Raw genomic sequence first — 26,027 nt, 5'->3', positions numbered from 1 at the left:
CTTTGCATTTACAGCACCAAATATTTCACGTTGCTCTTGAAAGGAAGCTGAACTGATTCCATGTGCCGAGAATGTGTTCACGAAACTTAACACCTCTACTGGGGAGTAAGGAGGAGAATTGAGATATATAAAGTGGCGAGACAGCAACTTTCTATTTGGGGAACAGTGATTCAGAGGGGAGAACAGATGGACCAATGGCTGCCTGCACTCTCAGCAGGAGGTATTATCTGATACAGCTTCTGTTCCACATCCCGTCCTGGTGGGGTGCCAAGAAGCGCCACTTCTCGCTCGGTCCCCTCGTGTCTGTACCAACACACAGAGGAGTGTGACCGAATGAGGGAAAAGCGGAGACTATAAGATTCCTGCTTGATGTGACGTCAGTGGAGCTGCTTTCCCATCACACAGCTGACAACCTTCAGGCTTGGCACATAAGTAGATGTTTCAGAAGTTCACGGCAATAAATCACATGTTAAATTACTTGCAGACGGTATTGATTGACCACAGCGGCTGTGTTCCCATACAACAATGTTTCATTAAACAATGCTGTTTACACCTAACACATGATTCATCAATGACAAAGCAAATGTCATGTTACTGAGACTGTTGTAAAGCAGCAAGCCTGTGCTGAAACGTGCCTCCTCTTACACATTTAATTCAACTCGGTTCAGTTTAATTCAGTTTTATTCACGTAATGCCAAATCACAACAGCAGTCACCTGAAGGCACTTTATTTTGTAAAATAAATTAATGCATTAATGCAGAGAAAACCTCAACAATCAGATGAGCCACTATGAACAAGCACTTGGTGACAATGGGAAGGAAAAACTCCCTTTTGACAGGAAGAAACCTTCAGGAGAACCAGACACAGGGAGGGGAAGCCACCGCCCTGGTTGGAGGAGAGGGGAAGAAGACTGGAAAACACACACACATATAGTTGAATGGTGAGGGCATTAAGCTGTGCACTGTATGAAGGACAAGATCTCTTCAAAATGAGTCGAACCACCACAGCTTAAACATTAAACTTCTGATTGCAGTGTCTTGACCTTGCGATTGAGCGCAATAAATATGCACAGCTTTTGATTTCCTAATGTTGCCCTAATCAAGCAAGCGGGTGATAAAACTTGCTCACTAGGAGCTTTCCATTTACATGAGGGTTGACCTCAGGGGAATGATTTATGGGTGAAAATCTCCTTTTAGATCCCCCATGAAACATGAAATTCATAAGCCATATTCTGGCTTGTCCCACTAAGATTTATGCAGGGGTGCTTGGGAGGAGACCTACCTGTCATTTGTCATTAAATCTGTTTTTTACATTAAGCTGTCAAAAACTGAACTGTTTCTAGGCTTTATATTTTTTTAAAGCTCCTGTTGCTGCTCTCATTATTTTTTAAACCTTGTTTCCAGGATGAATAACAGTTCAGTGTGTGTCTATTTGACTGTTTTCATTCATGTAACCCGAACTTGTCTATTGCCACAGGCATTCTATAAAAAGGCAATTACAGTGCAGCCATGAGACATTTATAACACACAAATGTGCACCACACTAAACCACAAACCTGTTGATCCTGACCTTTTATCCTGAAAAAGCCTCTAACTAATTCTAAGAAACCGCAGGAGGCCGGCAAACTCTTCCTTCCCCTGCACTCTCAGGCTTCTTTCACTGTCAAACAGATGAAGAGGTTGAGCCTCACTAAACACAGCCAGACTATGAGAACCCATAATTAAACACCTCTACGCCTAATGGGATATACTCTACCCACAGCAACAGCTATCCCTCCTTTCCATTAGCAGTCTGCACAGTCGTGTCTTTGAACAGGAAAGGCAGTCAGACGTGAACTTCAGTCAGGTAACAGATGCACATTTACAGCTTTGAATTTGTAGTAAAATATTACATAACAAGTATGTATTAATGACAAAAAAATTAAGCACTGAAAATATGATGCATAAGGAGGAAGATTGTCTGTGAAAACTGTCAAAGCGCGATTTCAGACCTGCTTGGTACTGTTGTGTGTCTCAGTGAACTGATGTCATTTAGGCGTAACCTTATCTTCCACAGTGATTTATTGTCACATTTAACAGATTTAATCATATAAACAAAACAGTGAAAGGCAGTGGTTTGGCTGGACAGATGTTACTCATAATGAATGCTCCATTCATTATTGGGAAACCTAATAACACCACCAAATATTTGATTTGAGCTAAACTGTTTGTTCAACAAGACTGTAGGTCTTGTTGAACAAACAGGGTTACAAACAAACGATATTCCTATCGTTACAACGCTGTTTCAGTTACTAACAAGAAAATGCGGTCGTGTTACTATTTTTCAACAAACAGCCGGTTGAAGCCATTGACTGTACAAAAGTTGTTTTCTACAGTCAATGGTTGAAGCTGTGTTCAGCTTACCGCATCTTATATCAGTTGCACGGAAGTAGCTATAAGTAATCTGGACGCTACAGCTTTAAGGGGCTGCGCGCGCTCCCGCGGACGGCAATCACTAGGGGTGCAACAATACTCGTATCGATATTGAACCGTTCGATACAGTGCTTTCGGTTCGGTACGCATATGTATTGAACAATACAAAATTTTTAATTTGTATTGTTTTTAATTTGTATTGTTTTTAATACAAAATTTTTTTAACATAAATTTTTTTTTTAATGTGATACCCCTGCTGCTGTCAGACCTGCAGGTATCAGGCTGTGATGTTCTCCTTTATAGTGGACAGAAATTATTTTTTTGGAGTGGCACAAATAATTTGTTTGGCTTCTGATTGAATGCAGAACACCTGATGGTTATGTTAATAGTCAAGGTAAAAGATAAATGGATACAAATAACTTTGTTGTTTGCAAAACTTGTGCATATGATTTTAAAATTCACAATTTATATTTGTATTTAAGGTTATGAAATATGATTCAATGAACATGTTTGTGGTTGTTACAGTAAAAATATCACTTTTTCTACTCGGATTTTATGTTTTTTTTTTGTCTGATTTTAGATCAATTAAAATGGCCAATTATACCCTGGACCCCAGAGGGTTAAACATATATTTTTTTAAAGTAACGCAATAGTTACTTTTCAAGTAATTAATTACTTTTAGAATCTGGTAACTCAGTTACTAACTCAGTTACTTTTTTGAAGAAGTAACTAGTAACTATAATTAATTACTTTTTCAAAGAAACTTGCCCAACACTACCTTAGCATCTTGAGGCAACTATTTTGATTTGGCGCTGATCAATAAAACTGAATATTAAAAAGGATTTTAGTTAAAACCACTAATATCAACAAACATGTGGTACAACGGTCGAGTGGTTGAGGAAAAAAATCAATACAGCATACTATTGTGACGTTTTGGATGGTAATGCCCTATTGATATAGGGACACCAAATAAATCATACTCTGGGAATGCTGTGAACAAGTTGGCTCATCTCACGCACCACCATCCTGAGATAAAATTAACCTTGTGTTAGCTTTATATTAAATTGACTCAACCCCCCCAAAAACCATCCAACACTGGACACACTTAGCTTTGCAAACCTACCTCCTATTTATAGCCTGCATGGTTCGTTGGCATTGTGACTGGGCAAGCAAGGCAGGCAGTGCTTGTCCAATAATATCCAAAACAGACATGAATTAAAACCAAAGTAAAAGCAATCTCATCTTAAACTGATAGTCTTCTGTAATGTTAACTTTTTTTTATTACCTGTTTGCAAAATCCTGTGAACTGCTGCCATGTTGTGGCTACATTTGGCTAGTTGGACAGGCAATGATAATAGAACAGGTAAGTCGAACAGCTTCAGACCACAAAAGTTCTTCCATATTTGCATCTCTAAGAAATCACTTGACAAAATGTAAAGTTGCTGTTTTGCCAATAAACCACCATTACATCCTTATTAACATCCACCTGTAGATATTTACAACTAACCATGACACAGTGCTCAAGTGCTTTTTTACTAATAAGATATTTTAAAATACATTTTTTTTGAGCTCATTAAAAGCAGCTTATTTAGTGATACACACTCCTCACAGGACTACAAACGAATAATAGAATAAGAAGCTACATTTGGTTGTTCATTTAATCAAAGTGATCGCCACAGCGGGTAGCTCTGAATGCATTAATGTAGAGTTAACAGAACATAAAGTACTTTAAAAAAGCTCAGCCTTTAACATCTGCACCATTAAAATCAATCCATTTAACACTTGTTCTAGAAAATAATTACTTTACTTTGGGTACTTCATGTACAATGTTCCAAATATACATTTTTATGTCTAATAAGGTGTGATATTGGTACATTTTTTTAAAGGAACAATTCTAATTCAGCTAACATAAAACATTCTGTTTATAACCATAGAAGTAATATTTTTTGCCAATTATTCAGCCTAGAAAGAGTGCAGAAAGGTGAAGATGTCCAGGTAGAGTGCACTAAGATGCACAAGGATGTTGGCTAATATAAAGAAATACAAGACAAGCAGCAGAAAATCAACATAAGGTACACTGTGGACCAAGAAAATACGCTGGGGGGTGGTGGTGTGTTCATCAGCTCTTCCGTAAAACACTACATGCCGCTGTCATGACTAGATCTGAAAGTCTACATGTTTTGAAAGCAGAAATTGTTAGAAAACTGATACCTTGGCAGATTTCACACTAGATCCTCTAAGTTTTTAGGATGTGCAGATTAAGAAAGCTCACATGATGATGTTAAATCAGTCTTTGCTTTAAAATGATGAGACAGTAAACGGTAAAGAAAATGTTCAAACAGACTACAGTATGGGAGATGATGTCATCTTACTGAAACTTGGCAATAAATGAAAAAAGGCAGAAACTGTTCTATGTTTGTAACAAAAAGAAAAACGCGTGAGATGGATATATAACCGTGGAAGCCAAATATCTGTTTCCAAGTATTCTCTGGCAGGCGCTCCTTTATTCAAGTCTAACCCCTGGCAATAATCTTCCTGACAATGATATTGTGCTCATTATTTCTTGTCAGAGCACCATCAGATCTCAAACAGGAAAGACTCCTCTTCACTTAAATGTGTCAAGATTACATTTTTAATGTAAATCCAACCTAGTTGTTTACCAGTACATTAAAGAATCTCAACATTAAGACATCAATTTAAGTGAGACTGAAATGAATGAAAGAAAGTATTCCAATAAATAAATCCTAATTAATAAAAGATGGTCATAATTCTGTCATCCAGCATGAACATGTGAATCATAGGATGCAATGACGTATTTAGTATACAGGGCAGGTGATAAGCATCATGCGGGAATATGATGCAAGAGATTAATTTTAAGACTGCAGCAGCGATGGTGAGAGTTCTGAGTGGAAAGGTCACATCGTCATGGGTTTGACTTTGGTTTAATCCACAGCACACAATTTTTTCATTCATCACAGCTCTTTAGTGAGCACCTCATGCTGTCTCTAACAGCATTTCACATCTGCTGGATATAACGCTAACTTATGAGTAGCTGTTACCATGATGTTCACTACATGAAAAAGTAAATATTAGTCAATCAAAAAAGTGTGATAGGAGTAACAGGGACCACACATCAGTGCAACTGCATCAGTGCAACTGAGGATTATAAAACATGGTTACATTTTTTGGGGGGTTTAACTGCACACCAGCTGTATTAGATCTGTTCTTAAAGTAAACGCTTCAGGGTAAAATCCACACGGGTCCATGCACCGTTCATGAGCACTGAGCGGAAAAATGTTTTTAATCAGACTCCTGGTGAGTGTTGGTTATCATATCATATAGTTAAACAACATAATTAGTTTTGTTTTCCTTTTACCGTTTATGAATAGTTAAATAAACTCATGGATCAGACCTGTTAGTGATTGCAGACTGTGCCAGATTGTGTAAAAGCATTAGAAATCACTGAAATCAGATAAAAGCAATAAAGTATTGTTTATTTAAATATAACACTATAGCACTAAAATAGCACAAAAATAAAAATAGCTCATACTTTGCTCATAACTTAATTTCATTTTTATTGCATTGGTAATAAGACAGAAAACATTTGTCTTCCTGGACTAAAATGAAATCAGAGATAAAATTTAACTGAGCAAAGTATCTTTACTTATGAATTGTGTACATAAGTAATTTAGACATAGAGGAGTGTACATATATATGTGGGGTATTTAATGAAAATCTGTAGATTAAACACTTCAAACAACTCATAACATGAGGTTATGCTAAAGACTCACCAGCCACTTTATTAGATACACTTGTTCAGCTGCTTGTTAATACAAATATATCCAGCGAGCATCATTTATCTGGGGGAAAATACCTATTTGGTAACAGCAAGAAGGAGAAGAAGAAGAAAGTGTGCAGAACAGCATGCGGCAGGTCGGCTGCAGCAGCAGAAGACCACACTGAGTGTTCCTCCTGTCAGCTAAGAGCAGGAATCTGAGGCTACGATTCTTAAAGGCTCACCAAAATTAGACAGCAGAAGATTGGAAAAATGAGTCAAGTCTTAAATTTCTGCTGCAGGGTCAGAATTTGGCATAAACAGCATAAAAGCACAGATTCATCCCGCCTTTCATACTAGCAAGAACTAGCAAAGTGTCTATGTAATGTGTTGCTGAGATGTCTACTAAAGCTAGCATGCTAACAAGCTAGTGACAGTAGCCTTGTATAATCAGGGGTGCACATAAGTGGTCCGCAGGTGCGCATGCGCTGTCAAAATAAAAGACGTGCACCAGATAAGAAGTTGCAACATGCGTTTGTGTACATATAAAATGCACTGTTTTGCCTGCTAAAGTGGGATTTTCACGGCATACTCTGCACCACATCTCTCATCATTTGTTTGAAGCCAGCTCATCTCCTCCAACCACTTTTCCGAGAATACGCGCTTCTTTTGTGGTTCAGACTCCTTCTGACATTTCTTTGGAGGTGGAGGAACACAAAAGTAATTGCTTAAAGGAGCTTGCTTCTTCGACATCCTTAAGAGTTCTAAACAAATGTCTGTCCTCCTCCAGAAAATCTTATGTACGCAAACGAGCGTTGCAACTTCTTATCTGGTGCGCGTCTTTTATTTTGACAGCGCATGTGCACCCGCGGACCATTTATGTGCACCCCTGTGTATAATATCCGTTTGCACCAATCAGGTTGGATGATAGGCAGTCATTGTATGAAACTCTGAATGCAAAGATGGATGAAGGCAGTCCTTCATCATCACTGAGTTAGTAGGCAACCACTGAAGAAAAAGTAAGATGGGAGAGCTAGAGTTTGTTTTTAGCCTAACACTTAATTTTCCTGCACACTGCGTACAACATCCTCTATCTGCCCACTGCTTGCTGTTTCATATCATTGACCCCTTTTAAAATAAAGTATTTTTATATTTCAGCGTTGAGTAGAGCAGAGCAAATAAAAACTTCTCTTCTGGTAGCCTTTTACACTGGGTTTTGCCAGTTTTTTTCCCTCTTAGAAAAGCTGGCTAAACAGAGACTGAGACATTACATAATATAATGCGAGATAATGTTTAGCAGAGGAGCTTTACTCAAATAACTTTATTATACCAAGGGGCCATTATTAGATGGATGCATCATTTAAAAGCAGGTTTTACTGTGACTGAGTGACACCATAATTGAAAAAAGAATTACTAGCATTTTGGAAAAATAAGCAAAATATCAATTTTCTTTCATATTCCAGCAGCCTGTGCAAATGGAAAAAACCTATTTCAATCAACGCGACTTCTACTGAGACTGTGTGCTTACTGGCACTACAGGTGCCTGACTACATCCTGTGCAAGCACAGACGGAGGGCCTAAGCTGCTCTGCTAACACACTCTTCATACTCTTCACAGCCTGTGCAGACATTGTGTAAGTCAGGCAGCAAACAAACACATATCTTGCAATTTCCTTAAAACATAATAATATCTTACGTCTATTTTCACGGGGCAAACATTTCTCAGTGAATGATGGGACAGTCTCATGTGGGCAGAAAAGTGCTGAACGTCGATGTTGACTCAGCCAGTGAGAACCAAGAGATTTAGTCTGGAGACCAGACAGACTGTCACGTGGACCTCGTTTTAGGCAGCACTGCTCTGTACGGTCACTGACCGACATAAATTAAAGCACTAAAAGTCACATTTTTTCAAGGACTCCTTCAGCGTTGACACGACTGGAACTTACAGCCCTGTAAGAGTGGACGACAGTGCAGAACCTATTTGTTTCCAACACAAATCAAAGAAACAAGGGGATACTGTGCACTAAAGGACTTCTGAGAACACATTTTACATCGCTAGCTGAGAAATAGATGAAATGAAGACATAAATCTGATAGCACAAGGGAGGCCTGCACGGGGGATGTAATTCACTGCACTCTTTGTAAAGTTATATAGCTGTTAATGTGCTCCCTGAGGACCCCCTACAGGAAGGTGCATTCCCTAATGGTTTCATTAAGCAAAGTAAATTCATAAGATGAGCTTGTTTGCTTACAGACTTGTGTGCACTTGCACATTAATGTGTATAAATATATCCATGCTGTACCACAAATTAGTTCTAATACTCAAAGACAGTGTGAGTGCTTTGTTGTGACTGAAAATAGCATGTTATATGTTTAAATCTAGATTAAAAACTGACTTGCTTCAGTCATACCTGAGATCCGTGCAGAGCCGCCTCTGATGTAGAGCGGGGGAGCCTGAAAGGCATAGATGACATCGTTTTCAGCTATGCTAGTCAGGTCGTCTTCATCAAAGAAGGAGCGTTGGAAACCAATGGAGTAAACCTCTGTCAGGATCACCTGGAGACCAACATGCAAACACAAGTTGGTTCCTTGATGTACATCCTTTAACGTGGTGAAGGAAATGACTTTACTATTATTTACTTCATGTGTTGTAGCCAAGAGGAAATTCAAGCCAAAGGCGGAGTAAGAAAAGTACAATCACACCAGTTACAGTTGCTTTACTGTACCTGGTCTGGAGAAATTTTCCCCTCGTCAGCCACCAACCTCCTCAGGAAGGCCACAGAGCCAAACAGCGGCACAGCCAGCCCGACCCGGAGATAGCGCTGTCCTTTGGTGCTGAACACCAGAACCACACACAAGGGCCTGCCGCAGACAAAGACACACAATCAGGAACAGTGGGCAATGGGGTGGCTTCTATTTTGATTTCTGTGCCATTTCTACTGCAGCCTCCTCTACAGCCAAGAAGGGACAAAAGAAGACTTTCATGAATAAATCAATACATTTTAACATTAATAATAGATCATTAGGACTCAGTTTTATGTGTGCAAAATAATGGAATCTCTATTGCATTTTTAAAAACGGGGAGCACTCGGCTCTGACCTCTACAGAGGCAGCTTTGACATACGGTGCTGGGACATAATGGCTTCTCTGAATAACAGCTCACTGAGGAGGTACAAAAACTCTGTCAGGGACCTGTTTGAGTCTATGGCCTGTGGGCAAGAGCAATTATGTTTAAGAATTTAAGGCTGATGACAGATTTTTCTCTAATCACAAAAAAGATTAAAGCAAAAGAAATACAGCAAAATATTCACAATACAGATAAGGAACAGAAAAATCATCCAAAGAAATTGTAAGAAAGAAAACAAACTGTATACACAATTAAAATGAACACAAGTTGGTAGAGTTGTTCGATATAACGATATATATCGGATGACGATATAAAAACGTCTATGTTTCATTTTATACTATCGTTTGTTACGTGGTGTCGCAAAAGATGCTAAGATTTTAACTCAAATTAATTAAAAAATAAATACATTTAAAAACGGAATCTAATAAGCAGTAAAATAAAATAAGAAAACATCATGGAAATTATCATTTGAAAGAATGGATGTTATGCATCCTGGGGAGACCCTGAGGATGCCCATGTGTGCAATAATTGTGATACCAAATACAACTTCAGTACTGCAGATCTCCAATTTGCTTAGCGTACAGTGAAATAACAGCTTCACCAATCTGCATGTCAGTCCACTGCCCAGATACTTTGAGCCTCTGAAAATAGGAGATTATATATGAAAATGTCTGTAATTCCTAAACTGTTAACACAATACCTTTATTAAACACCTCAAATTAAAGCTGAACGTCGACACTCCAGTGACAAAATTTCAAAAATGTGTCATAGTCCAAAAACCTATGGACCTAACTGTATATGGTCGCGCATAATTTTCATCTTTGTCTGCCTCCAGAATTATTCCGATGCAGTTTTTCTGTCACAACACACAAGTTAGTGTGAATTATTTATTTTGAACTGGACTTCATTAAGTTCTGGGACCACCAACTTTATGTGTTTGAGACCTCTAAGGGTCCTGCTGGCTTTATGTTTCCCAAGCATATCAAATATATTGTGACAATAAGTAATTAAGTGATGTATAAACTAGCAGCACTTTGAAGCTTGCTCAATAACTGGTGCTAGCATCAAGTTCAACAACAGGACTTTTCTGGCTCTTGTTAGGTAAAAAAAAAGATTTTTTTTAATCTATTTGCAACTAGTGAGCTGGTGCATTTACTTCTGCTCTGCTGATTTGGACAGGAAATAGGAGACTTCAAACAAGCCACAGTCAAAGGGAGACTAATTTGTGCTAAAGACATTTCAGTATGAACAAAACCTAATTGCTATTAATGACTGCTGTACTGGGGACTGAAATGTGCTCTTCACTAACAGTTTTAATTTCTTTAAATAATATTCAATGTGATGGAGGTTTCTTCTTTGGTTCTGCTTGGTCATGGGGTGTCTTCTGTTTGTTGGGGTTTTCTCTCCACTTTATACCTTACAGTATAAAGTGCCTCGGGGCGACTGTTGTGATTTGGCACTATATGGATAAGACTGAATTGAGCTGAGCAAGCGTGGTGGCACAGTGGTTAGCACTGCTGCCCCACAGTAAGAAGGTTCTGGCTTCAAAGACACCAGCTGGCATGGTATCGTCCTCTTTAGCAGAAATAACTACTAACTGTTGCATAACTGTCTGCCTCCTCTGAAATCAGCTGACTGAAAATCTTCACCACTTTTACATGTTAAGTTCATTTAGTTTCTAGATATTTGATGGTTTTCTTGATTTTTCAATATTTCCTGGGGATTCAAGTCTAGTTTCATAACTACATTTCTTCTTTCAAAGCAATTCCTTGGTGGACTTCTGTGGTGTTAAAATGCTTTAGTTTTTAAACTGATGTTCTTTTTGGATATCAAAGGATTTTCCCCCCAGCACGCTTTCAGGTATGTCAGATTTGGGCAATCTCTTTGTGATTGTAGATGCAGCTCTAAAAGTTACCTGTGGTCAAATGTTTTGATTCTGTTTGTTAAAATCTGACAATCTGACAATGGGCAGCAAGTCCTGGACAAACAGACATTAATATAAAACTTTGCTATGTGTGGATGATTTTTATTATAGCTGAATGATCTGTTTTAGGATAATTTACCAGTTTCATGTGTGACTCTCTGCCTGCAGGCCTTAGAGGTCACTCCCCAAAGATGTTCTAGTCACTGGCACCATTCTGAAATCTGTGCTTTTGAGTTTTCCAAGTTTTTCATTAAAATTACGTTTTATATTTTATAATTTTTTACCAGATGAGTTTATGTTTAGATATATTAAAGAAAAAAATCCAAGTTTCATGAGATCTACTCGTATGTATAGTGTAAACAATAGCAAACAAGGACACGACCGCCAATGGATGGGTTTGGATCGTCAAGCCCAGCAAATGTTGGTTTGGTGACAAACAGTATGTGTTCACTGAAAAAAAGGGACTGGCCATCTCTTGGATTTATGTAAGCATCTTGCATGCATTTAACACAATTGCCTCATGTTTTAAAGTTAAATGTAACTATATAGTGTAAAAACTACATGATATGCAGAAAGGGTGTATTAAATTGTTCATATCATGTTCAGGTGACGTAAGTCAATAAGATAGCAACGTTAAATCTCGTGAAACCACGCGTGATTTCATCTCGCGGGCTTTGGATCGTGGTTTAAAAAAGGCATCCATCTCAGTCAAGTCGAGCAGCCAACTCTACGTTTTTGGTATGTCTTGATTTTTTGAATTCATTTTTACCATAATTCAGCCAAATGTAGTTAAACGTCTAGAATGTCGCCATGTAACATGCTAAAAAAGAGCCGTTAGCTTATTTGCTGTTTTATCTGTTGTCAAAGAATTGGCGCTTTTTCATTTGAATTTGTCTTTGGCACAAGAGCCGTAATATCACATTAAACCTAATTACGAGGCACTCATAACATAATTTGGTTTTCTGTGTGAATAGATTTGTCAACTGACTCTTCAGTTACATTGTGTATTTACTGCACCGTGGTGTTAGTGAGATTTTGGACATTGAACAGCTTTAGCTAATATCATCAGCGGCATTATGCTAGCTTACATCCCTACCCCTCCTGCCCTCACCTGCTGTCCTTTTGTTTTTGTTTTTTTTGCTGCACATTGAGAGATGACCTCTATTCTGCATTTCACCAGGAGTCAGCTGATGGATTGTGGGTTCAAGGTGTTATGGTAAGAAAGTATATTCTATTTTCGTTTCTGTAACTTAATTATAATAGGTTTTTTATAATTATTAGGTGCATGCATACTCACCCTATTAATACAACTGAGAGATCCAAAATCTGCCATAGGTTTAACTTATACCTGTATGTATTGCCAGAAAGGTGATTACTGGACTCGCATTAATGCACACTTGAACTGAAATGAGGTCATAACTTGTGGGTTGTTGGGTTGCAAATCAGAAACAAACATCTTTGGATTTTTTTTAATCCCATAAGATCTGGAAACACAGTTTTTATTCAACAAAACATTACTGATTAACCAAGCACAGTGCCTGCTGTTATTTCAAAATAATTTTATGTCATTTCAGATAAAATGCAGCATTCCAGTGCATCCCAACCATGCCTTTACAGTCAAGGTTTCTGACGGAGCTGAGTTTTTCTCTGACAGTCTGCTGAAAGTGTTTGCAAAGTGATCGGGGGAACAGGGCACAAAGCTAAAGGATGTAGCTGCCATAATGACAGTAAGAACTTTAAAATTCTTTAACTACAAAGTGTATATGTATTGCATTAGGTCAGTAAAATTTTTATGCTACATCCATTGAAACAGTCAACTATTACCTGTGAGTAATGATTCCACTAAAAGGATGCCATAATTTTCGTCATGCATTTACTGGCCCACTGAGAAAAAATTCTTTTTTTAAAAATAAATGTTCTGGAAACTATATATCCATAAAGTTGATGTCAAACAGGAACTTTTGATATTGCTTTGTAGATGCTGGTGTTGCATGTTGACTGGTTTAAAAAGTCAAGAGTTTTTGTCTGGGATCATTTTCTTCTGTGCTACTGAAAAGTTCACAAATCTCTGTTTTCTTTGTTATAATACTTTAGGATGACATTAATGCTCGGAGTCCCTCATCAAAGTGCTCCGCATCTGTGTGAAAGACAATTGCAACATCTTGGTGCAGGAGTTCATGGTGAGTGTTTTATGAGTAGATTGTGGCTTTGCAACATTTAAAAATGCATTTAGTTATCCACTTGATCCTCATTGGACTGGTTAGGACCAGTAGTCCTCTTTAATAATTTGAAGTTCACATGAGGCCTGGTAGTGAACTCGGCCGCCGGCCCTTGAGGCCCCATCCCCACCCCTGTATTAGGGGTCACATCAGTGTGAAAAAACTTTAAATTTGTCATGCTAATGAACAAAGGAAAATCCCACCAATATTTATATTAGCTTTTGTTTGAAAAAATGACCAACTGACCAACAGCTAACCAAATTGTGGGGCTGAAAGTCTAAATTCTAACATCTTCTGAGTGACATAACCTGGATTTCTGATGGGCTGGTGTCTTTCTAACAAAAACTAATGTAAAGCATTTGAAATTATTATGTTTTTCACCCTCTCTTAGAAACTCTGTTAGACCATGAATGGCAGCATGGCAGGCCACTCTTTGGCTATAGCTATTTACTATGTTGCTTGCATTGGTTTAAATTACTCTAACATTAGAACTGGTAGATTCAAAAGAGATGAGTTTAAAAAGGAATCTTAAAGAAATGTTTTGTGTTTAACCAGGACTTGACTGAGGCCACTGCACAGATTGAGAAAACCACAATGAACATCTGTCTCCAGAGGATGCGGCAGGCAATGACTTTTCTGATGTTGTTCTTCAAGATCTGGATAACGTGACCTTTGCAGTAGCCATGCTGTTTGGACCTTTTTTATTCCTTCAACATGAGTTACCCATCACAACTCTGCTACACTTTTGAGGTGATTCAGTGGGTGGTAATGGAGTTGGATGCAACTCAGCTCTCAAGAAAAGCTCACAACTAAGACAAAACTGCTCCTGCAACGAAGCTCACTGTTATGCATGTGAGGTGACCAGCTCTAGGTGAGAGGACATTTAAATCTCACACTTGTTCTGCTGCATTTTTGAAGCTCAATTCCAGGAACGGATCGCAGGGTTCATTTTTATATACACTGCAACTGCCATGAGGACGAGCCGTTTTTTGTTGTTGTTTGTTTTTCCTTTTGCTCTGTACAAGTTCTGTTTGTCTGTTTGGCAGCATTTTTAAATTTCTCTTTGTATTTTTTCTTTCTTTTACTAGTGAAGAGATGTAGCGTGAACAGTTATACAGTCTAAATATCCCATATGGGTCATGTGAAATGGTATTTTCAGTTTCATTCAGTTGAAGTAAAGAACGTTGAATATTTCTAAGTGTGCTGTTTTGAACCAAGATGTCACAGTATGATCAGTGCTGTAATTTTTGACAGTCACTGTATCAATGTTATTTTTGCGTCTCTTGAATAAAGGTTTTGACCTGCAAGTGCTAATTTCTTTAGTTATTGGGGTAAAATGGGTAGTGTTAATAGGAAGGTGTTTGCCAATTCAGTAACCTAATTTAATGTTAATGGAAACTAACATTACCTCAAATTGTTTAGTCATAATTGTTGTTTAACTGAATCTTGACGTTAGAGGCCTTAAATAGAATGTTTTGTATTGTTCTTTCCCAACATTTTTCAAAAGAAACAGTCCAATTTCTTTGCTGTGATTGATTCCAGAGAACACGGAAGAACTGACATTATTTAACTGTTGATTTATATAGATTCAGTAGAGGAGTAATGTCAGTTTAATTCTTTACCTACTGTCAATGCAGTGAAATTAGACATTTTGTTTTGAAAGGTTACTGGTGGATGCCAGCAACCATCTTGGAAGAGAACAATACAATCTGTTATAAGGCCTCCATTTGAAAATTGTGTATTTGATACTAGAATATAATAGCAAAATGTAATTTGAAGATAACATGTAGTATTTAAGTGACCAAGTAGTATTGGGTAAAAGTTATTGAATCGTGTTGGGATAACGTGAGAAAATTGTGAAGGATTAAAATATTCCAAGAGCTCAAATTACTTCATCAAAACATGTTTAAGTCACATTTTATCAACACAAATTGCACAAGTTTATTGAACATGAATAAATTGTGTTAATTTAACTCAATTGTTTAAGTTGCTGCCAAAGCAAAACATCTGTGTGCAACAAATGTCCACCATTGAATTAAGTAAATCCAACAACATATTTTTTTCAGTGTTTATGGCTTACACACATGATCTGGGTGTGATTGTGCTGAACTTCTTCACACAGGGAAATATATAATGAATTCTTTAAAAGATAATCCATCTGTTTTCTCCTCTGTTTATTCCTTCTGATGTATTTTTTCTCTCAACCTATTTACTGCACACCAAAAACGACAGGTTGGAAACACAGCACTCTCAACCTGGCGCACCACGAGAAATCAGCTCTTAAAAAACATTTTCCTAAATTAGAAGAGAGGTAGGCTGAACTTTTAGGAACTATTTAAAAGAATGGATAATAAAAGGCAAATGTTTAGTGAGAAATCTACACTCACAGGATGTGATGTTCATTTTCAGGTCTCAACAAACGCTGTCCATCAGACACATGTCTTCATGTTAAACCAGTTTATTCTGCAGTTTGGGAAATGCATATATATAAATATATTCATCTTCTTGCTGAAGGTGAAATGAAAAAATTGATAAAACTCCCATTTCTGTCCTTTTATTATGTAGCCAGGTTAATGCTTGGCTTTTGAAGTTTGGTATCAATCTGATACCAAATACAGATCCTGATACTTTTAACCTATAAAGGCAGCTTGTGTAGGGGAGAGCAGTGTGTCACGATTTATGAGATGAATTATCATCAATCTGCACATTCTGAACACATTTTAATGACCGCTAAATCTCTGTGATTTTTACTTTCCATATAATTGATAGCAACAAAACGCTGCTTTGAGCTTTTTGTGTATTTTGAAAGTGGGATTTTTGGAGACCTGGGTCGACTTCTGATGTGTAAGGCTATAAATAAAACAGACAAAAAGCCTCGGACATTATTCATTGTGCATATTTTAGGTACATTTTTTATTTCCCCCAAAATAATGCATTTAACAGAATTCAGTGGACTATATACTGAACTTAGAGGAAAGGAACAAAGTATTGATCCTGTCACCCTAGTATCAACCCGATACCAATACCAGCGTTGTAATTGATACTGTTTGGATATTTGGATCAATCCACCCACCTCTAGGCTTTAGCTAGCATGAAAGAACACAACTAGTCCGGCTCTTTAACAAAATCCAGCTTTCACGGATCATTAAAGCTTAAATTAAATTAGCACCTTATAGCTTGTTTGCTTTTAGCCACCATTAGGCAAAGTATGTTCCAGACTAAGGCTATGTCTACACTAATCCGGATAAATTTGAAAACAGTGTTTTCGTCTAAAAACGCTCCGCGTCCACAAGATCATTTTCAATCATTTACGAACAGTTGTTCAATTCTTACGTCACTGTATTGCACATGCATGAAATGTAAGACGATTTGACCTTTCTGTCTGCCATTTATTTACTTTCCAGATTTTGAAACATTGCTGCAAAATGTTGAGGAAAAGCACAGAGTTTTTTAAATGGACTGACAATGAGGTGGTGTACAAAGTTGCAAAAGCGAGTGAGAATTAAAGAATTTGAAGAAAAGCTACCTGGAGCATGTACAAACTGATATTAATCTTCAATAGGGCTGTCAAAATTTCAATCAATTGAGAGCAAACAAAAAAACTGCTGTAATGCCCTCCGCCATCTTAGTTTAATTGGTCACATGACTGCATCATATGATTAAAATGCATCATCGTTTTCGAAAACCTCCGTTTTTTCGTAGTCCACACTGCGATGCAAAAACGTATTTTTCAAATGTATCCACTTTGGAGAGCATTTTCAAAAAGCTCAGGTCTCCTTGACCAAAAACACCATCTCAGTGTGGACGGAAGGCCAAAGCTAAGAGAAAAAGATGCGTTTTCAAACAAAAACGAATTAGTGTGGACATGGCCTTAGAAAAAGTCTGCCACGTAACACCCTTACAACTCTGAATTGCTAATTTTACATTTTAAAATGCCGTTTCTTGTACCCAAGTCTTAATGCTAAGCTAAGCTAACTGGCTCCTAGCTCTCGTTTTATACCAAACACACACACCCACACAAACACACATATAGTTTTACCAGCAGCAAGCCTATTTCCCCAAATTCTTAACTGTGCTCTCGGGTTTGGAAACACGTTGTGCTGTTTCCTGTGGATACTGGGAAACACTCCAGGCTCTGTAGCTCACCTACCTTATTACAACTCATACCAGCTGTCTAAGCAAGAGCTTCACTAAACTACTAACAGTCCACCTCCACAGGACAGGACATGAGAACAGGCAAGTTGTGGGAGACAAAATATTCCATGTTGTTTTTAGAAAACTATCAGCATTACGGTAAAGATCAAAAGCAAGCACCTGGAGTGTGTTGTAAGTGCTTAAGAGCCAGATTTTTATCCAACTGCTAAAGACAGGTGATAAAATAAAATAAAGGGTTAAGTGCTGGATCACTGTGTGTTGCCAGAACAGCTTTAGTGTTCCCTGGCACTGGTTCTCCAAAGTCTTTACTGGAGGGATAGGCACCATTCACCCAAAAAATATTCCCTCATTGGTTTATTGATGACGATGGTAGAGAGCACCATCTAACACGGTGGTTCAGACATCTGTGTTCACCTGGGTTGACCTGAGTGATTATGGCCAAAGTATATGATTCATATCATTTCATCCTGTAAGAGACCACTCCCACAACTCTGTTTTTGCAGCGACCCATCTTAATCCACGCCAGCAAAAACGTTGTGAAAGTCTCTTAACTTGAAAGTCTTGGTCACCTATCTGTAGATATGTACATGTGTTTTTGATAAGAAGGGGAAAAAAGCCTGATGCATAAATAGAGAGGCACTGGCTGAAAAAAGGAGGAATGGGTTACCCCTCCCTGAAAATGTCAGGATTTCCTGAACGGGCTCAGGGCCTCGTTAATCTAACGTGGAGGAGAAGTGGCTGTTTTCATGTAAATTTGAATAACACATTGTTTTAATGCGGAGAAGGTTTCCCACTAGCTTTTCCTTTCTGATACCAGGCCCTTCAGCTCCACAATGACCTGTGTTCCTACTGTATGTAATGCATGAACAAAGCTGGGTGTTGTACATCCTATTTTCTAATTGTGTCTCGATTTGTTTGGTGTTTTATTGCCTGAAGTTTCAAGAGCACCTATCATGCTTTTCCTTATTTTCCGTCACATACAGTATGTACTGTTACAGTAGTGGATTCACATATTAAACATGCACAAAGTTTCAAATAATGAGCTCTATGTATGCAAAAATAATCCCTATGTCACAATATCAGGTTCTCAATGTGGTCACAAAAATAGCAGTGTTTTGCAATATCTATATAAAATTACCAATATTGCTATTAGTCAAAGTCTTCTGTGATTTTATAACAAAATATTCACAGCTCAAAAAAAAGAGGAACACATTCAAAAATCATTAGATCTCAACATTTTCATGCACCAGGAGGAATCTTGGACCCACTGCACCAGGGTAGTGTCAAGAATTTCATCCTGATAACTAATGGCAGTCAGGGTGCTGTTGCTTAGTCAGTCTGTGAGTCCTTCCATGGATATACCATCACTGACCCACCACCTAACTGGTCGTGCTGAACAGTGTTATAGACAGCATAACATTCTCCACGGCTTCTCCAGACCCTTTCATGTCTGTCACATGTGCTCAGGGTGAACCTGCTCTCATCTATGAAAAGCACAGGGTGCCAGTAGTGCATCCGCCATCTCTGGTATTCTATGGCAAATGTAAATTTGGCTCGGCAAAACGGTGCTGGGCAGTGAGCACAAGGCCCCCTTGGGGATGTTGGTCCCTAGTGTACCCTCTGCCTTATTCAGTTAGTTCTCTGATTATTTGTTCAGTGACATCCACATCAGTGTCCTGCTGGAGGTCATTCTGTGGCTCTGCCAGTGCTCATCCTATTCACAAAGGAGCAGATATCGATCCAGCTGTTGGGTTAAGGGCCTTCTATGGCTCTGTCCAGCTCTCCCAGAGTAGCTGGAATCTTCTTTATGCTTGAGACGGTGCAGGGGAACATAGCAAACTTTCTGGTAATGGCACTTATTAATGTGCCAACCTGGAGGAGTTGGACTGCCTTTGAAACCTCGGTAGGGTCCAGAAGTGACAACATTAGGCACCCTAGTCCAATGCAAAACTAGTGAAAACAGTCAGAAATAATGGGGAGGAAAGAAACTTTTTTTAACAGTGCTCACATGGAGGTGGCGGGTGCGTTGGCATTAAACCATACAAAAAGAAGAACTGCACAATTATTTACAATATAAGTTATTAATAAGTCCATTATCAGAACTTTTCTAGAGTGAATATCCTTTAAATGACTATCTCAGAAACAATCATCCACCTGTGCGCATAGAAGCCTGGCACATATGATGTTCAAAGCTTCTGTGAGGTGTAGCCAATCTGAAGAAAGTTAGCTTGAATGGAGATAAGCTAGCTTGTTTCAGACACAGGAAGAATTACAGAGCTCCACAAAACTGCAAATCATGCAAAGCTACTGTGGCAGAGCAAGAAAAATATGGAGATGAAGAATGAACATAACAATTTGACTTCAAAAGAAGTAACTATCAAACTATCAAGATTAACAATCAAAACATATGAATATTTATATAGATCACGTATTGTAAGATACCTGAACAGTGTAATGATCAGAGGTCCACATCATTATTGTGAATGAGTTTCTACTCGTCGTTCTGACTAGAAAAACCATATCAGATAATAGACAGAAGTCTTTTTTGAAAATAACAGCACTGCTCACCTGGTCTGGCGAAGAGGAATCGGTAATGAGATGCAGAGGAAAGGGTCAAAGGTGTTGCTCTGTTTCAGGCAGTGTGGGCATGTCAGTGAAGATCTGCGGGGACGAAAGAACACAGTCACATTAGTCTCGAAAAAACAGCTGCACTGACTTGACACGGGCTTCCAATTAATCTCAAAGTCCTCCTGATTAAGTCTGGCAGGAAAGGAGATGGCTTAATCTTGTTACACAAGTGAACACCACAGGAAAAGTGTTCACAGTGCTCCATTCAGACGCCTTGATCTGATTGTGAGAAAGGAAAAGATGAGTGATGTAACTGGTGGGAATGAGAGAGAGTCGAGGGATGGGGTGGGGGTTAGAGGTAGTTGAAGCAGCCCCCCTGGGATGATTGGCGCTATAAACGCAAAACAGCAAAAGCGGTTTCCACGCTGTTGCGTCACTTTCGCTGCTCATGTGATGCCATTAAAGGAGGCTCGAGCAAAGGAGGTAGGTGAATTTCCTAAGTTTCCTAAGTACGTCTGAATGCACAGAAAGGAGGGAGTGACTACAACAGCGATTTTTGTTCCTGTGGATGGCTTCACTTCTTTCAGTTAATCCCTCTTAATGTCATTGGAAGAAATAGCTTATTCTAGTGAGCTAATTGTCTCAACAATGAGTCAGGGAGCCCACAGAATTTAAAAGCAGGATTGCTGGAAGTGATTTTGTAAACCTCAACTCTCTGTAAACAGATCTAATTATGTGAATGTTCAATAAATTTATAAAAAAAAAAAGCCGTACAGATTCAAAAACAGGCGTACTCATACACACTCTTCTGAAGTTACCAATAGAAGACTGAGCCTGTCCATGGTTTTTATGGTTTACAGATGAAATGAATAAAATAATATATTCGCACAATGAGCCATCTGTACCACCTGCAGTATTTGCTCTATGTGCTGAAATTCAGGCTGTGGTTTTGGTCAGTATGTAGACCAGATTCCTTCAGATTCCTTCCAGTCCAGTTAAAAATCCAAGTTGGAAACATTCCTCAGAGATTTTGATCCATGACATGATGGCATCACACAATTAAAACCAGGTTGAAATGATTTGGGGTTTGTGACAAACAGAAGAAGAGTACACTGTCGTCATAAAGGGTTGGACATAGTCTGCAACAATACTCAGGTAAGCTAACCTATTTAAAGGATATTTAGTTGGTACTAAGTGGCCCAAAGTGTGCCAAAAAATTTACAACACCATTACATGACCAGCAGCAGCCTGAGCTATTGATCAGGATGGATCCATTCTTTCATATTGTTTACAATATACTTACATCAAATTCTGACCCCGTTATCCAAATCCTGCAACAGAAATCAAGACTCGGACCAGGCAGCATTTTTCCAATCCTATATTGTCTAATACTGGTGAGCCCATGCAAGCTGTAGCCCCAGGTTTCCTGTTCTTAGCTAACAGAAGTAGTCCTCTGCTGCTGTAGATACCAGGTTCAGCACTTTAAGGTTCAATATCCTGTGCATTCAGAGATGTACATACCTTAGTCATAATTAATTATTTGAATTTCTGTTGCATTCCTATCAGCTTGAAGCAGTCAGACTCTCCTCTGACTTTTCTCTAAAATACAACAACCATGTTCAAAACCACTCAAATCAACTTTTTTCCCCATCCTGATGCTAAGTTTAAACTTCAGCAGGTCTTCTTGTCCATGTCTGCATGCCTAAATGCACTGAGCTGCTGCCATGTGATTAGCTGATTAAACAATAATACATCATCACATCATATTATTTGCTCCTTATAAGATAAATTAAACATACTATATGTATAAAAATATATATTTATAAATATAAATGATAATGACCATCAGAATTTGTAACTTCCATGAACTGACCTCCTGTGCTCAATTCAATAGCTAATTAAAACCAACAGTTACAGCTGAGCTTCGCCTTTGGCTGCTGTTAGCTCAAAAGTTTAATTTCCAGACTAGCTAGAAAAATTATTTTAGTGTAAAAATTACTAAAAAGTTTCTCAGGAGCACCATTTGACTGTGTTAACATAAAAACGTGTGGTTATACTTTGCAGGTGTTTGGTATGGCTCTGTGTAACTGCTTAAGTGTGACGGACGGTTCTGCTGCAAACATCTGTTCAGCTGTAAACATATTCCCGAGGGTTTTCCTTTCCCGCCGGCACAGGAACCTCACACCACACCGGAAGCGTGCACAGCATGTTTCAATGGAACTATAGTGTTGATCAGTCATTACTCTAATTTATCTTTTCATTTGTATTACTTCAATATCAAAACAACAGAAATAAATCTGTTGAAATAGTGTGGAAAGCACCAGGCAGAACATTAACTAAGAGATTTGTGGGAAATACAGCTCATGCACAGCAATATGTAAGCGTAAGTAGAAGATCTGAAGTTCACATCATGTCTTGATTGAACTGAGGTCATGCTAACGACCTGTGAACCTTTTCCGACCTTAGCACACTCCATGAGAAAGACATAGATAAACTGACCAAATGTGTTTTCCTTACAGAAAGGCACCTGACAGACCCAGTGAGGGAGTAAAGGGAGGTGTGGGAGGCTGGTGAACAGAGCTCTATTCAAACAAGCCCAGCTGACATGGGCTCTTAGTGGATCTCTCCATTTTGGCAGAGTCGAATGGCTGCCCTACGGATGTCTTATTCTCGCCAGGAAACAGTGAGGGCAACCGCACTGCATGCATACAAATCACACTCAGCCTTAGCTAAAACATAGATGTGCCCAGCGCTGCTCTGAAACACTTAGAAAGAAAAAAGCAGCAAAGGAAGAGGTGATATTCTGGTGATGCTCTAATGGAGGAAGCGTGGAAAGGTTGAAAGGTATGTATCCCCTCATCTGTGATGCAGCCATGCTGAAGAGACTCTTGGCTTGATGCTTTCCTACAGCACAGAGCTTTGAACCTTCCTGAATAACACTTAATTTACTTATCTGCTTCCACTTCATTTTCTTTTCTAAGCAATTAGAAAGAAAACAACTTGGGTTGAAATGAAACGCGCTGGCACCTCATTTTTCTCACTAAGCCTCGTCGCTATCCTCCGCTGGGAGGTGGGGAGCAGTTTATTGACCACGTTAATGTTCTGAAATTGAAAAGGCATGAACCTTAATTTGTGTCTCATAATTCTCTAATTAAAAGTACAATTGAGACATAATAATACTAGAACGAGAGAGTAAGCGAGATCCCTCGGAAAAATTGGCGCCACAGTAAGACGAGCTCCACACTCCCACTGAAACTGCACCATATCTGTAATTTGAAACACTTGACTGACTGTCATTCAGCCTTCATGCGGTGCACACTGCTGGAAAGTCTTTTTTTTTTTTACTAACTACAGCTACGGTAACTCACCCACATATAGTAAAAGATTACAATCTTTGATCTAATTTAGGCTTTACTTTATGTCAGGGTCCTGGGACTGGGCGACCCAGGATCCCTGAGCAGTTATGTATTATATTATTATTATTATTATATGTATTTTGGTATTGCTGCTGCTCTCCTCCATGATTGTAGATGTGAGTGTGTGTGTTTATGTCTGCGGGGATGCTTGGAGGATGGAGCTCAGCCACCTGCAGGCCTGAGGGGTGTGGCCCTGCGGAAGGACTGGCCACACCCGAAGCCACACACCTGCCGCTGATCAGGGCTCGTCGGGGGAGCTACTTAGGAGAGTCTTGGAGCTCCCACCGACGCGGGATCATTGCATGAGACTCCACGTTAGTCGTCCTGTTACTGAGTTAGTGTGTGTGTATGCCCGCGTTGTATGTGTCCTGACGGCTGCGTCTTTTGTTTCCCGCAGGAGGAGCGTGGAAGACACGGGAGCAGCGAGCACCGGGGGGTGCTGACACGGGAGCGGAGAGCACAGAAACACGGACTATTCACGGGGAGACACGACACGGGAGTCTGGGAAAACACGGGGATTTATTGTTACGTTGTTTGGATTGTCACCATTGTAAATAAACACTGTCTATACATAGAGCACCGCGCCTGGGTCCTCCTTCCCCACTCCTTCCACGGTGTGCCATGCCATACCGTGACACTTTATGTGGACCTATTATTTACATTTTCTGCCATATACATGCTGTTATAATATCAGATGCTCATATTCAACGTGGCCAAAGTTTACAGTGTACACCGATCACACATAACATTATGACCAGTGTTGGTCAAGTTACATGAAAAAAGTAATCAGTAACTAATTACCGATTACTTCCCCAAAAAAGTAATCCCGTTACTTTACTGATTACTTATTTTCAAAAGTAATTAGTTACTTAGTTACTTTTTAAAAACACGATTTAATACCTGAGTAGGTGATAAAGTGATAGATCTTTCAGCCCAATTCTACTTTTTCTGCATAATCCATCATACAAAATGTAATCAAATGGAAAAGTCTCTTTTTAAAACTTGTTTTATTAGTTTTAATCTTTTAACTTTATGCATCAAACAAAAATTAAATTATATGCACCATTCTCTGACTGGAAGAAATTTGTTTAACATTTAAACCTATTTTCTGCACATTCCAGCACATAAAATAAAATATTTTTTTGTGTTTACACTCAGTCTTCCAAATAGATGCAAGTGAAATACAGCAAAAAAATGTTGAGTGAAAATGTTGAGTGGCATAGGCTGAGGTTTACCCTGGTGCAGGTGTGCTGCAGCGGTCAGTGGAAGAATCTGCGAGTTTCTCTGTGAGTTTCCCATTACGTCGTAGCGCACTCGGTGCTTGCTCGGAAGTTAAGGGTTTTTTTTCGCTGTAAAAATAAGTTTTCTTCCCACGCACAATGGACACGAATGTTTTTGTCACTTTTTACAGAATCAAACTCAAAGTAAGGTCAGTACTTCCACGCTTTAAACGCTGCACGCTCATACTCTCTCCCGCACTCGATATATGATCCATTGTTGATCTGCACACAGCTGTTGTCACAAACGTCGCACTCGCTTACGTCACTGTCATGAGACATTCTCGCAAAAAAATCACGGTTTTAGTAACGCAGTAACGCAGCGTTACTACAGGAAAGTAACGGTAATCTAATAACCGTTTTTGCTATAGTAATCCCTTACTTTACTCGTTACTTGAAAAAAGTAATCGGATTACAGTAACACATTACTTGTAACATGTTACTGCCCATCTCTGTTTATGACCAGCTGCATAATATTGTTGGCGAAGACCTTTACTGGTCTGCAGCTCTGCAGCCCCATACACAACAAACTGTGTTGCTCTGACAACTTTCTACCAGAACCAGCATTAACTTTACAGCAATTTGAGCTACAGCAGCTTGTCTGTTGGACCAGACATCACCAGCCAGCCTTCACTCTGCCCATGACCCTGTCGCTGGTTCACCACGGTTCCTTCCTTGGACATTTTTTGATAGATCCTGACCACTGAAGAATGGGAAAACCCCATAAGATGCTCTGACTCCGTCATCTAACCATCACAGTTTGGTTCATGTCAAACTAGCTCAAATCCTTACACGTGCCCATTTTTCCTGCATCAACTTTGAGGACAAAATGTTCACCTTCTCCCTAATATCTCCCATCTACTGACAGGGCCAAGATGAGATAATTAGTGTTATTCACTTCACCTCTCAGTGCTCATATGTTATGCCTCAAGCTATGGTTTCACTACAGCTAAACACTTGGAGCCTTATAGTTTTTTTTCTGCTTCTGGCTTAGTGGGACGTCACTGCGAGCAGATTTCCCTGATATCGCATGTCAAGCACGCAGCTCTGGCTGTGAGTGCAGCAGCCTCGTCCAACTTCTACTTTTTTGGCACAGCCAATAAACCAAGAAGGAAGAGAGTTAAATGGCTTCCTTTAGACATTGTACAAAGGCCCAG

General features: G+C 39.0%; 1 protein-coding gene and 2 long non-coding RNA genes across 5 annotated transcripts in view; 2 read left to right on the top strand and 1 right to left on the bottom strand.

Annotated features, from left to right (window-relative positions):
- The window catches only part of usp43b (ubiquitin specific peptidase 43b), a 90,625-nt gene that overhangs the window by 26,488 nt on the left and 38,110 nt on the right, over positions 1 to 26,027 (bottom strand). For both annotated transcript variants that reach the window (XM_076882967.1, XM_012922361.4), the window contains 3 exons: positions 20,178 to 20,270; positions 8,911 to 9,046; positions 8,596 to 8,740 (listed from right to left, as the gene is read on the bottom strand). In XM_076882967.1, coding sequence (XP_076739082.1) covers positions 8,596 to 8,740; positions 8,911 to 9,046; positions 20,178 to 20,270 — 374 coding nt within the window. The remainder of the gene's footprint in view (positions 1 to 8,595; positions 8,741 to 8,910; positions 9,047 to 20,177; positions 20,271 to 26,027) is intronic.
- LOC143418331 (uncharacterized) lies at positions 12,022 to 14,586 on the top strand. Its single transcript, XR_013098288.1, has 4 exons — positions 12,022 to 12,451; positions 12,810 to 12,962; positions 13,330 to 13,415; positions 14,010 to 14,586. It is a non-coding gene; the product is annotated as an uncharacterized LOC143418331 (long non-coding RNA).
- On the top strand, positions 20,505 to 24,296 carry LOC143418330 (uncharacterized). 2 transcript variants are annotated; one of them, XR_013098287.1, is made up of 3 exons: positions 20,506 to 20,660; positions 22,697 to 23,907; positions 23,991 to 24,296. It is a non-coding gene; the product is annotated as an uncharacterized LOC143418330 (long non-coding RNA). The 2 variants fall into 2 exon arrangements; XR_013098286.1 differs by having other exon boundaries at positions 20,505 to 23,907.

This window comes from Maylandia zebra, linkage group LG4, assembly GCF_041146795.1.
Source record: "Maylandia zebra isolate NMK-2024a linkage group LG4, Mzebra_GT3a, whole genome shotgun sequence".
In the NCBI taxonomy this organism is placed as follows: Eukaryota; Metazoa; Chordata; class Actinopteri; order Cichliformes; family Cichlidae; genus Maylandia; species Maylandia zebra.
This window is presented reverse-complemented; position numbering and strand designations above follow the sequence as displayed.